At 51.3% G+C, this 12990-nt stretch overlaps 1 protein-coding gene across 1 annotated transcript in view; it reads left to right on the plus strand.

Annotated features, from left to right (window-relative positions):
* SCNN1A (sodium channel epithelial 1 subunit alpha) overlaps nucleotides 1-12990 on the plus strand; it is a 33216-nt gene extending 20226 nt beyond the window's left edge. Inside the window, 12 exon segments of the mRNA XM_035707100.2 lie at nucleotides 224-491; nucleotides 1553-1609; nucleotides 1611-1744; nucleotides 5724-5827; nucleotides 6214-6377; nucleotides 6804-6902; nucleotides 7111-7228; nucleotides 10517-10595; nucleotides 10726-10783; nucleotides 10954-11009; nucleotides 11157-11232; nucleotides 11574-12990. Coding sequence (XP_035562993.2) covers nucleotides 224-491; nucleotides 1553-1609; nucleotides 1611-1744; nucleotides 5724-5827; nucleotides 6214-6377; nucleotides 6804-6902; nucleotides 7111-7228; nucleotides 10517-10595; nucleotides 10726-10783; nucleotides 10954-11009; nucleotides 11157-11232; nucleotides 11574-11954 — 1594 coding nt within the window. The 3' untranslated portion in view covers nucleotides 11955-12990.

Below are 12990 nucleotides of genomic sequence, written 5' to 3' on the forward strand. Positions count from 1 at the left end.
CGGGGCTCACCGTCGCCTCCCCTGCCCCCGCGGATCACCTTGTCTATACTCCCACGCCCCCCCGCCCTCCGAGAGGCCCTGCAGACACCAGAGCTATTCCTCGCGGGCTTCTCCACGATGAGCCGACCTCACCGGCTTCAGGCGAGGAAACTGAGGCCCTGAGGGGCCGGGGACTCGCGCGAGGCCGACCCCCAGCCCGAGCGTCTTCCATCGCCGCTTCCAGGTACACGCAGGTTAAAGAGGAGCTGGAGGAGCTGGACCGCATCACCGAGCAGACGCTCTACGACCTGTACAAATACAACTCCTCCAATACCCTGGGGGCCCACCCCCGCGGCCGTCGCGACCTCCGGGAGCCCTGGCCGCACCCCCTGCAGCGCCTGCGGGTCCCGGCCCCGCCCTCCGGGGCCCGCCGAGCCCGCAGCGCCGCCTCCAGCGTGCAGGACAATAACCCCCAAGTGAACAGGAAGGACTGGAAGATCGGCTTCCAGCTGGTGAGGCCCCGCCCCCGGCCCCGGCCCCGCCCCCGAGCCCCGGCCCCGCCCCCGAGCCCCGCCTCGGCGTCCGGGCCCTGCAGTTCCGCCCGCGCCCGGGACTGCGCTCCCTTTCCGGACTCCGCCTCTGCTGCCTAGCAACGGGGGGCGGGACCTCCTCGCCCCGCTGGCAAAATACAGTAGTTACAGAACGAAATATCAGCTCTGTGTGCGCGGGCACGTGGGGCCTCCTGGCCAGGGCCTCTGTGGGAGCCTCCCAGGGGCCCAAGTCACATCCGCTGTGGAGAAAGCACGTTTCCGAATCGTCAGCCTCCACTGGTGGGACCCCGTGGGGACCACCGGTAGGGAACTGGGGCTCTGCCGGCCTAAGAGAATAAGGAGACAGGAAAAAGAGATACTTTATTTTTTTTTAAAAAGACTTTATTTATTTAGTCGTGAGACACACACAGAGGCAGTGGGAGAAGCAGGCTCCATGCAGGGAGTCCGATGTGGGACTCGATCCAGGGACCCCGGGATCACGCCCTGAGCCAAAGGCAGATAGATGCCCCACCCCTGAGCCATCCAGGTGCCCCGAGAAAGAGAGACTTTAAAAAAACAGTTTTAATAAAAAAATAAGGGAGAATAAGCGGAAGTGGGAGCATACCAGAGGAAAGAAGAGAGACCCTCTTTGGGGAGAGTGGACTATACAACCAGGAGACCGGGGTGCTGTCCTCGCTCAGTTGCTGGGGCAAACCTCTTGATTCCTCTGTCTTCCCATCAGTAAAATGGGGGAGATGGAGGGTTGCCCCACCCTCTTGCAGAGGCTGTATAAATGACCCACAAGGTGTGTACAGCTCTGGGTCTCCTTGGCAGACCCCCCCCCCCCCCTCAAGCCCATGCTTTCCTGGTCCTCTCTCCTCTGGGTTCCAACTTCTCTGTGCCTCCTGTTCTGCCCCACTTCTGGCACCCACCCCTGTGTATCAGTCCTCAGGACCCCAGACCACTCCTTCTTTGACCTCAGCCTGCCCTGCAGCCTGTCCCCTGCTCCTGGCCCCCTGACACTCTGTGGTTTCTGTGTCTAGTGCAACCAGAACAAATCGGACTGCTTTTACCAGACTTATTCGTCAGGGGTGGATGCAGGTCAGGGAGTGGTACCGCTTCCACTACATCAACATTCTTTCAAGACTGCCAGACACTTCTCTATCCTCGGGGGAGGACATGCTGGACAACTTCATCTTTGCCTGCCGCTTCAACCAGGCCTCCTGCAATCAAGCGTGAGTCCTCTCCCGCCTGGTGGTGTGCTCCCCACGGGGTCTCCTTCCCAAAGCCAGCCTGAGGCTCTTATGGGCAGCACCCAGGAAATGCTCAGTGCAGGGAGCAGGGGGAAGCATCTACTTCAGGTCCAGACCTCTGTCCCATGGGTTATCCTGCAGGGCTGGGTCTGAGTGAGGCAGCCTAATATATGGATGCCCTGGGAAGGCTGGAGTTGAAGTCTGGCTTTGAGACTCCAATGGCTGGAAGCCTGCATCTCCATCTTTCTAAGGCCTCTTTGTCACTAGCACCAAACTCCAAAGTGCCTGGAAGGTCATCCTCTCAGATGAATAATGGTTTGGTGGAAATAGCATGGATTGAATGAGGGAGTGAATTTGAGTTCTTGCTCTGGCTCTATAACTTCCCAGCCAGGTGACTCCGGGCATTTCACATCACTCTTCGTAGCCTGTTTCTTTGCAAAATGGGAAGAAAATGAGATTCGTTCAATGTTCATTCAACAAATACTGTTTACTGTCTCGGCTATGTGCCAGTCACTGTTCTAGGCATTTGGGATACATTGAAAGGGAAAAATGTATAATAAGTGCCTTTTGGCACTTCTACTCAAGGGAAGAAAATATTGATTACACCTGTCTCCAAGTTCGTGTGATAAGTGTGAGGGCATTTTGTAAACTGTAGTGAGAAGTGGGTCTCATTGTTCTTGAACTCAAACAAATTCAAACAAGTGAATGTGGCTTCCCCTAGACCACCAGGCCAGCCCTGGCTAAGGATCCTTCCCACTGCGTTGCACCGCCCACCAGGCATTCCCTCTGATAGAACTCGTCATAATCTCCTTGCAAAGAAGTTGTGGCAGCTGGCAGCTCTCTAAGGCCGTAGCCTACGGCCCCTCCTACCCCTGCCTTCCCTTTCTGTTCCTTGATGTTCACATTTTCAGGCGCCATCTCTCTGCCTCTGCCTGGCTGAGAAAGGGTACTAAGGCAGCATCTCCACTCTCTAGGGGCCCTTCCCTCTCATGTCACTACGGAATGGCAGCAGGGCCAGGTGTCACCTGCTTCTGCCTCCACCCTCACCTCACACACACACACTCAGGCCAGCACACGGTTTTGTTTCTGTCTCTAGTCTTCATGTTTGTTTGAAGACCGGAGCTACCTGCTGGGAAGCTCACACCTGCCTCAAGTATCTCTAAATGTCACCTTCCCAGCCCTGTGCTCCTACCTCCCCATCAACGGAAAGTCCATAGTTCATGGCTGTCTTGACGGTTAAATCACTTCCTTGGCTCAGAGCCTCGTCATTTCTCACCTGGCTTATTATAATCTCCTTACCTCCCATTGTCTTTCTGACTCCAAATCCTGTCTTTATTCTGCAATTCTCCCAATTAGCTTAAAATACTCCGTGGTCTCTCATGGCCTTTGGAATCGAGCTGAAACTCACAATAATGGCTTCTCTCTGGAATCTTTTCTCTAATAACAGCTTGATTGAGATACAACACACCATAAAATCCATCCTTTAAATGTATACCATTCAGTGATTTTTAGTATATTCACAGAATTGTGCAAGCGCTATCTAATTTTAGAACATTTTCCTCACCCCAAAAAGAAGTCCTGCACCTACTAGCAGTCACTTCATATTCTAACCCCTCAACCCTGCCCAAGCGCTGGAAACCGGAAGTCTACTTTCTATTACCGATTGCCTATCATGGACATTTCATATAAATGGAGTCATCCTCTATGTGGCCTTTTGTCTCTGGCTTCTTTCACCCAGCACAATGTTTTTAAGACCCATCCATGTTGTAGCATGCATCAGCACTTTATTCTTTCCCTCTCTCTCTCTCTCTCTCTTTTTTTAAGATTATCTATTTGAGAGAGATGGGGGAGGGGCAGAGGGAGAGGGAGAGAGAATCTTCAGGCAGATTCCCTACTAAGTGTGGAGGCTGACATGGGGCTTGATCCCACAACCCATGAGATCACAACTTGAGCTGAAGTCAAGAGCCAGACACTGAGTCACCCAGGCGCCCCAGCACTTATTCTTTTTATGGCTGGATAATATTCCATTCCATTGTATGGCTAGCCCACATCTGATGTATCTGTTCCTCAGTTGATAGACATATGGGTTGTTTCCACTTCTTCTTGACTATTATGAATAATGTTATTATGAACATTCCTGTACAAATTTTTGGAGGGATGTATGTTTTTACTTCTCTGACACATACACCTGGGAGTGGAATTCTGGGTCATAGGGTAATTCTGTATTTAACATTTTGAGGAACTGTCAGACTGTTTTCCAAGTGACTGTCGTCCCATTTTTACATTCCCCCCTCAGTGTATGAGGGTTCTAAATTCTCCCCATCCTTCACTTGCTCTTGTCTTTTTGACTTTAGTCAGCTTAATGGATGCTTATAATCTTAATAGCAAACTTACGTAGCTCTAAGTGCTAAGCCCTGTTCAAAGTGCGATTTTATTGTTACAACACACCTGTGAGGTAAATACTGTTATCCTCCCCATTTTGCAGAAGAGGAAACTGTAGTACAGAGAGATTAAGTAACTTGGTTGGTCCCACAGCTAATGCTTGTTAAAGCTAGGGTTCAAGTGTGGGTAGTTTGGGAGTCTGTGCCCCCCCCCCCACCTTTTTTTAAGATTTTATTTATTTACTTGACAGAGAGAGAGAACACAAGCAGGAGGAGTCGCAGGCTGAGGGAGAGGGAGAAACAGACTCCTTGCAGAGCAGGGAGCCCGACACAGGGCCTGGAACCATGACCCGAGCCGAAGGCAGATGCTTAACTGACTGAGCCACCCAGGAGCCCCTGGAGTCTGTGCTCTTAACCATCACATTGTATTGCTTCCCATATATTCTCCCATTATACTGAATGTGTATCTCTTTATATGTGTTTTAGCAAAATGTGTGTGTGACAAGTGGTGGTGTCTCATTTCACCTCTTTTTTTCTTTTCTTTTCTTTTTTCTTTTTTTTTTTTTTTACTAAGCTCTGTTTTTAAGGTCCATCCATGTTGTTCCATCTAATCTGTTGATTCCACCTCCTACATGGAGACCATGGTGTGCATCCATCACATTGTACCTGTCTGTCCCCTGAACAGGGCTCACGGGCCCTTCAGGATGGGCCTCTGTTTGCTTTTGGAGACTTCTCTTCCATCCCTCCCTGAATCCAGCCTTTGCTCTGGAAATGCTGGCTTCCTGGAACTTCCCAGAATGGGCACCAGCACTCCACATCTCTGGGCCTTTGTTCTTTAAGGCCAGTGGAATATTCCAAATCACCTACTTCCATTCTCCTCATTTGACAGATGAAGAGAATAAGCATACAGAAAATGACTTGCTCAAGGCCATCTCAGCAGACCCCTCTCATCACCCCACCCTGAGATCTGACCTTCCTCCTCTCAGCTCCATGTTCACTACTGGTCTCACTGTCTCCTCTAACTCTGTTCTCTCCCATTTCTCTGCTTCATTTGTTCAACCACTATTTATTAACTACCTCCTGTATTGCCTGTATGCCAGGAACTATGCAGTCAACCCAGAGATGATACAGAGATGAATAAGATGTGACCCCTGTCCTCAAGGAGATCACAGTCCAAATGGGGAACTAAGATTTAGACATGTGAGAAGCTAGGGACACTGTCGAAGTCTTCATAATGCAACACAGCGACTCAAGAGAGGTCACAAGGCCAGTGAGGTCAGGTGGCCTGGTGGGAGGAGACTGGGCTAGAAGGTAGATGGCCTGTGTTTGTGTCCCAAGTTGGTCATCACTGTTTGTGTGACTTTAGGTTGTTCCTTGACCTCTCTGAGCCCTGGCTTTCTCTTTTAGAATATGGGGATGATACCTTCACAGGCTGTTGGTTGGAGTGGCTGAGGGAGGTGGATAAAGCTCCCGGGGCTATGTTGGCACATTGTAAGTGATCAGGAAACAAAGGTCACTGAAACTCCTGCTCTCTCTGACCCCCTATGCTTTCCTTTGTGACCCTACTTTCTCCTGGATAGGAATTACTCTCACTTTCACCACCCAATGTATGGGAACTGCTACACTTTCAATGGCAAGAACAACTCTAACCTCTGGATGTCTTCTATGCCTGGGATCAAAAATGGTGAGCAACTCCTCATTCCCAAGGTCCCTGACCTCTTCCTCAGTGCTTCCCCATGCCCTGCTCCCCTACTTCGTGCTCACGTCCTAGAGATGCCATGTGCCTCTGGTCCTCCCCGCAACATGCCTCACTCGATCCCAGAATTGCAATCCTCTCTGGTCTTTGTTCCCCGCAGGCACCGCAGAGCCCACTTCACATGTGAGAGGAATCCTGTCCCAGTTCTGCCTACCCAACCCCGAATCCAGCTCAGGGGTTGCCAAACCCCTATTTGGGTCTTCCTGGTCTTGCCCTCTCCTGGGGCCGTAGAGAATAGGCAGGTGGGAGAGGGGATGTCTGTCCCCGAACACTTGTCCCAGACTTTCCCTGCTCTGCTCCCTCTGCACCCCCAGGCCTGTCCCTGACACTGCGCACAGAGCAGAATGACTTCATCCCGCTGCTGTCCACGGTGACTGGGGCCAGGGTAATGGTGCATGGGCAGGATGAGCCTGCCTTCATGGACGATGGCGGCTTTAACTTACGGCCTGGCATGGAGACCTCCATCAGCATGAGGAAGGCAAGGGTGCTGCCTGGGAGGAGAGCTGCTGGTTGGAGAGGCCAGGGGAGGTGACATGACAGCCTGAAGACTATAGAGGGAGATCATGTAGGGTGTGTCTGGGGCAGGTCTTCAGGAGTAGAATCGGTGGTAGGGGGCTGGCAGCATTAGGGACCTTAGGAGGGACCTGGGATGGGAGTGTTGAGAAGTTTCCAGGACATGTCTAGGGTTCCAGGGCTGCCCTGGAGCCCGTGTCCTTGGGAGTAGCACTGGGATAGGCACATTGGGGGGCCCTTGGAGGGTGTTTTGACATGGCAAGGCAGACAGGAGAGGTTGGGGGGTAGGAGATATAAACCCCCTGGGCTGAGGGTAGACAGTTCAGAAAGGGGCCCTGGCCACATGCTCTGACCTCTGATCTCTGACTTCCTTGTGCACATGGGTTCTCAGGAAGCCCTGGACAGACTTGGAGGCAACTATGGTGACTGCACCAAGAATGGCAGCGAAGTCCCTGTGGAGAACCTCTATCGTTCCAAGTACACACAGCAGGTGAGACTGGCCTGTTTCTGTGGCAGCTGTTTCCCGGGCCAGCACTGTTGGACAGTCAAAAGTTAGAGGTGTGTGTGTGTGAGAGAGAGAGGCAGGTGGAGAGAGGGGTGCGGAGAATTGTTTGTCCTTCCCTCCCCTGTGTCTTCTGGGCAATGCAGGAGGGAGGGTGGGCCTGAACCGCCTTTCCCGTCATTTCCCTCTCCTCCAGGTGTGTATCCGCTCCTGCTTCCAGGAGAACATGATCAAACAGTGTGGCTGTGCCTACATCTTCTACCCATTGCCCAAGAATGCGGAGTTCTGTGACTACAGGAAGCATAATTCCTGGGGTGAGACCGCAGGGAGCCCCTGGCCCACACCTGGGCCCCAGGACTTTCTTAGAGCTGGAGTGCTCCTCTCTGGGACTCCTGGGATGCTAATTGTCTCTCTCTCCTGTGTTCCAGCCATTAGACTCACCGCTCAGTTTCCTCTCACTCTCTCTCTCTCTCTCTCTCTCTCTCCTCTATCCCTGTTCCTCCCTCCCAGCTTCTCTCTGTGTTTTGGCTTCTGTGTTTATAAAGAATGACCCTATTTAAAAATAACTTGCAGCATAAGGAAGGAAAAGCATGTGAGGAAAATCTCCCTTGTTCACTCCACACTCTGCCTGTAGCTTCCTTGTCTCACCAGGCGCTGGGCAAGGCACGAGACAGCTCACTGGGCAGCAGAAGAAAATCCTAGAAGTTCTATGTAGCTATCTAATTCCCTAACCTCTTCTATTTTATATATATTTTATAATGGACCTAATGGATCAATTCTATAGTAGCAAGTATGACATTTATGAATCAAATACAGTATGTCAGAGATAATAATTTAGGACTTTTAAAATTAAGATTTATTTATTTATTTGAGAGAGAGAGAGTGAAAGAGAGCATGGGGAGAGGGGCAGAGGGAGAGGGAGAGAGGAACCCAAGCAGACTCCATGCTGAGTGCAGAGCCCAACCTGGGGCTCAGTCTCACAACAGTGAGATCGCCACCTGAGCTGAAACCAAGTGTCAGACGCTTAACTGACTGAGCAACCCAGGTGCCGCCAGTTTAAGAATTTTTTTTTACCTACAGGAAGGCACAATCAAAAAAATTTAGAGAGTACTGAAATCCTGGTTTAGGAGTGGACACATCCCTCTTCCTTCCCGCTATAGCTGAGTTATGCTGCATGAAAACTCTGTACTAGGAGGCTGAGGGAGAAAGATAATCCCAAACAAGAAACTAGAAAGTAGGGATGCCTGGGTGGCTCAGTGCTTGAGCATCTGCCTTTGGCTCAGGTCGTGATCCCAGAGTCCTGGGATCGAGTCCCACATCAGGCTCCCCCTTAGGGAGCCTGTTTCTGCCTCTCTCTGTGTCTCTCATGTATAAATAAAATATTTTTAAAAAGAAGAAACTAGAAAGTAGAGTCTTGGCAGTCATGGCACACATGCTCTTACCTGGTGCAGCTGACCATTCCTCCCAAGGTCCTTCTTCTGGGATCCCCCTGGGCCCAGGCTGGTGGCCACTGCTGGAGGAGAGGAGCCTCCACGTATACAAGGGGGCAGGGCAGACCCCGGGGATTTGTGTCTGCCCTCTGGGTTCTGTCCCTGTGGATCTTTCTGCTCCTCCCTTCCCAGGATCTGCTCCGTGTGCATCTCTCCCCTGCCAGCACTTGGTACACCCAGCCTCCTGTTCTCATCTCTCCTACCCTAGGTCAGAGCTCATCGGAGGTGGGGAGAAGTCAGGGGCCATCTGGCTTCCCCATCTCCTTTCTCAGATGAACAAGCTGAGGCCCAGGGGGAAGCCATGATGTGATGTACCCCCTCGGGCTTGCAGAGCAGGGACTCCCCACCCACTGCTGTTCCTCGCTGCCCTCAAACAATGATTTCTAAGTGGCTGCAAGTTTGAGGATCTGTGAGAGAAAAATAACAATGCTCGTTGCTGAGAGGCCTTGAGGATGGGGGAGAGTGTCTGGGGGACACAGTCTGCTGCTTCCTAAGGACTCCTGAGTCCCCAGGGGAAAGGGCCCAGCTGCTCCCCCAGGCTTTACCATTCCAGACACCCAGTCCTGGCAGGTAGAGGGATTTGGGTCAGAAATGGAGGACTTCTAGACTGGACAACTAAAAGTAGCAAGAATGACACTGTACCCTTACTTAGAACTTGACAAATAGAGGATCCCTGGGTGGCTCAGCCGTTTAGCCCCTGCCTTCAGCCCAGGATGTGATCCTGGAGTCCTGGGATCAAGTCCCACATCAGGTTCCCTGCATGGAGCCTGCTTCTCCCCCTGCCTGTGTCTATGCCTCTCTCTCTCTCTCTCTGTGTCTCTCATGAATAAATAAATAAAATCTGTAAAATAAAAAAAAAAGAACTTGACAAATAGGGGAGAGGGGGGATTCATAGAGTCATCGCCCCTCTTTTTTAGGTAACGATTTTATTGGGGTAATTTCTATTTCAGGTAATTCACCCACTTAAAGTGCACAATTTGATTTTAGTATAGTTTTAGTTTTCAGTGTAATCATGGAGCTGTGCAGCAGCCACAGTCAACCTTTAAACATTTCCATCGCTCCCCAAAGAAACTTATTACCCATTAGCAGTCTCTGAGCTCCCCATGCCCTGCACCCACAGCCCCTTGCCTCACCCCTGGAAACCACTAATTAACTTTGTGTCTCCACACGTTTGCCTATTCTGGACATTTCATATGGATGGAACCCTATACTGTGTGGTCCTTTGTGACTGGCTTCTTGTGTTTAGCACAGCATTTTCAAGAGTCGTCCACCTTGTGGCATCTGTCAGTACTCTGTTCCTTTTCATGGCTGAGTAATATTCCAGTGTACAGATCCACCTCTTGTGTTTACACATTCATCAGTTGATAGACATTTGGGTTGTTTCTATTTCCTGTTTCTATTTTGTGTGTGAACATGTGTTTTCAGTTCTCTTGGGTATATACCTACGAGGGGTGTTTCTGGGTCATATCGTAACTCCGTGTTCGACATTTTGAGGAACTGCCCACCTCTTTTCCAAAGTGGCCAGACCATTTCACAGTCCCAGCAGCAATGTGGGAGGGTTCTAGTTGCTTCACATCCTCACCAGTACTTACTTATTTATCTTTTTAGTGGCCATCCTGGTGGGTGTGAGATGGCATCTTGTGGTTTAAGCTCATTTTTCTTTTTTTTTTTTTTTTTAAGATTTTATTTATTTATTTGACAGAGAGCGCAAGCAGAGGGAACAGTAGAGGGAGAGGGAGAAGCAGACTCTTCACAGAGCAGGGAAGCCTGACACAGGGCTTGATCTCAGACCCTGAGATCATGACCTGAGCCAAAGGCAGATACTTAACTGACCGAGCCACCCAGGTGCCCCTAAGCTCATTTTTCTTACATGACAACTGTTCCCAGTTTTCTTTTCGATTTTAGATTTTTGTCCATATCCTACTCATCTTTACATAGATGTGTCCTAGGTCATTTTTTGGTTTGGTTTTTTTTTTTGGTGCTGCCACTCAGGAAGCATCACTATAATGCTACTTGTGACGTGGGAACCTACATATCTTGGGAGATCTCTTGGGTCTAGGGTGGAGAAAGTTGAGGTGCCCCAGGAAAATGGGCACCTCTCTGCACCCACAGGTTACTGTTACTATAAGCTCCAGGATGCCTTTTCCTCAGACCACCTGGGCTGTTTCACCAAGTGCAGGAAACCATGTAGGTGAGTGTCTCCTTCCCCTGAGGTACAGATTGGGCAGCTGGCTACTTGGCTGGGTAGAAGACAGGGTCCTTGGCTAAACCTTTGAGTGGGAGAACCTCACTCCCACTCTTGCTCCTTTCTCCATCCCCAGTGTGACCAGCTACCAGCTCTCTGCCGGTTATTCACGATGGCCCTCAGTGACATCCCAGGTAAAGTGGGGAAGGGGCGGGATAGGGGACGTGTGTGTGTGTGTGTGTGTGTGTGTGTGTAACACCATGGTCTTCTCTGGGTATGTGTAGGGTTGTGTTTAATCCCACACCCAACCCCATAAGCCCGAAGAATATGGGGTGACCCTATTGACACACCCATTCTGTGCCAGGACTGGATCTTCCAGATGCTATCCCGACAGAACAATTACACCATCAACAACAAAAGGTACATCCTACCCTGATCTGGCCAGGGAGGGGAATCCTTGGGAGGGAAAACCAATCTAGGAAGAGGATGTGATTGGAGAAGGGTGTTTGTGAGGGTCTGAGAAATTAATCTATCAACATTTCTTCCTCCCCTCGTTTCGACTCCAAGAAACGGAGTCGCCAAACTCAACATCTTCTTCAAGGAGCTGAAATACAAAACCAATTCGGAGTCTCCCTCTGTCACGGTATGTCTGCAATTCTCTTGAAGGTCTTAGCGGGTGGCTGTCAGGGAAGACAAGGGGGTCCCTCTGTGGGACTGCGGAGGTCTGGGCCTGGAAGGTAGGGGGAACAAGGAAAGATGAGGGGGGCACAGGGGAGGTTGAGAAGGTCGAAAGAAGGGGAGCTTGGCTGGGTGATGAAGTCTCTCTGAGCATGTTGGGAGGGAAAGGTGTGCCCGATGGGTATGACTTAGACAGAAGATGATGGGGGTGTAGTAAGGGCCTCATGGAAGGAGGGATGGGGCTCCTCTTCCAGAGCCCACCCAGAGCCTCTGCCCTAGGGGTCACTGTGCCCTTCCTCCTCACAGATGGTCACCCTCCTGTCCAACCTGGGCAGCCAGTGGAGCCTGTGGTTCGGCTCCTCGGTGCTGTCTGTGGTGGAGATGGCTGAGCTCATCTTTGATCTCCTGGTCATCACATTCCTCATGCTGCTCCGGAGGTTCCGAAGCCGATACTGGTCTCCAGGCCGAGGGGGCAGGGGTGCCCAGGAGGTGGCCTCCACTCCAGCTTCCTCCTTCCCCTCCCATTTCTGCCCCCACTCCACATCCCTGTCCTCATCCCTGCCAGGCCCTGCTATTTCCCCAGCCTTGACAGCCCCTCCCCCTGCCTATGCCACTCTGGGCCCCTGCCCATCTCCATCCAGCTTGGCGGGGGCCCACTCCTCTGCCTATACTCTGGGGAAGCCCTGAGCAGGAAAGAGACTGTCCCTCTCCACCCAAGGCAGGCGCTTCCCCTGGTGGGAGGGGACCAGTCTTGGCAGAATTAAAGAAAGTTTGGGGACTTCCTCTCAGAGCTGCCCAACTGCCTTTGGTGTGAGGGGAGGGAGGCAGGATGGATAAGGGGCTGCAGAAATTGTCTGGCGAACAGGGGCCAAGGAACCTGCCCAGAATTGCTCCGTACCCTTCTGCCCTGTACCCTCTGGTCCTGCCTCTAGAAGACTCTGATTCCCCTTCCCCAGTGCAAACAAATCTGCTTTTCCCTTGGATCAGCCAAGCCAAACTCGGAGGTTGGACAAGGAACCTTCCTAGGAAACCACTGGTGACTGAAACAAAGCACAAGCAGGTGTGCACAAAGGCACGTGCAGGTTTCCTACCCAAAGATGACTAAAGCCAATCCCAGGCCTGGCCATGCTGTTTTCCATGACACGATTGCTCCTCTTCTTGAACTTGAGTGGGGAACCCCACCCAAAAGCCCCCTCTGCTAGTACTTGGGCAATTCCCCTTCCCAGGGCAGGGCCTGGAGCAGACCAGTCTAGTGAAGGCTTGGCCATTCCTAGTTGGCTCCAGGACTCTTCCAGCCTCCTCTACTCTGTGCCCCCACAGAGCCATACCCCAGTGTCTCTGTGTCCTTCATACCTCTGCGTATTTGCTTAAGTTATTTCCTCAGCCTGGAAGCTTTGCACACCATCTGGAGAATTCTTGTGCATCCCTTAGGACCCTGCTCAGACACCACTACTTCTGTGTGAAGACTTCTGCTCCTCTTTATCTTCCCCAGATTTGATCACTTCCCACTCCCCTGGACTTCCACTGCACGGCATAACATCTATTGGAGTGCGGATGTTTCATTATGCTTTCTTGTTCATTTGTGTCTCCCTCCCCAACTAGACTGTGCGCTCCTTGTGGTCAGGGACAGAGTCTTGTTTGTTTATATATCCTCAGGGACTAGCCCAGTGTCCCTCTTAGAGCAAGTAGGCAGGTGCTCAATAAATGTTTGCTGCATAAAGAA

The sequence above is a fragment of the Canis lupus genome, chromosome 27, assembly GCF_003254725.2.
Source record: "Canis lupus dingo isolate Sandy chromosome 27, ASM325472v2, whole genome shotgun sequence".
Taxonomy (NCBI): domain Eukaryota; kingdom Metazoa; phylum Chordata; class Mammalia; order Carnivora; family Canidae; genus Canis; species Canis lupus.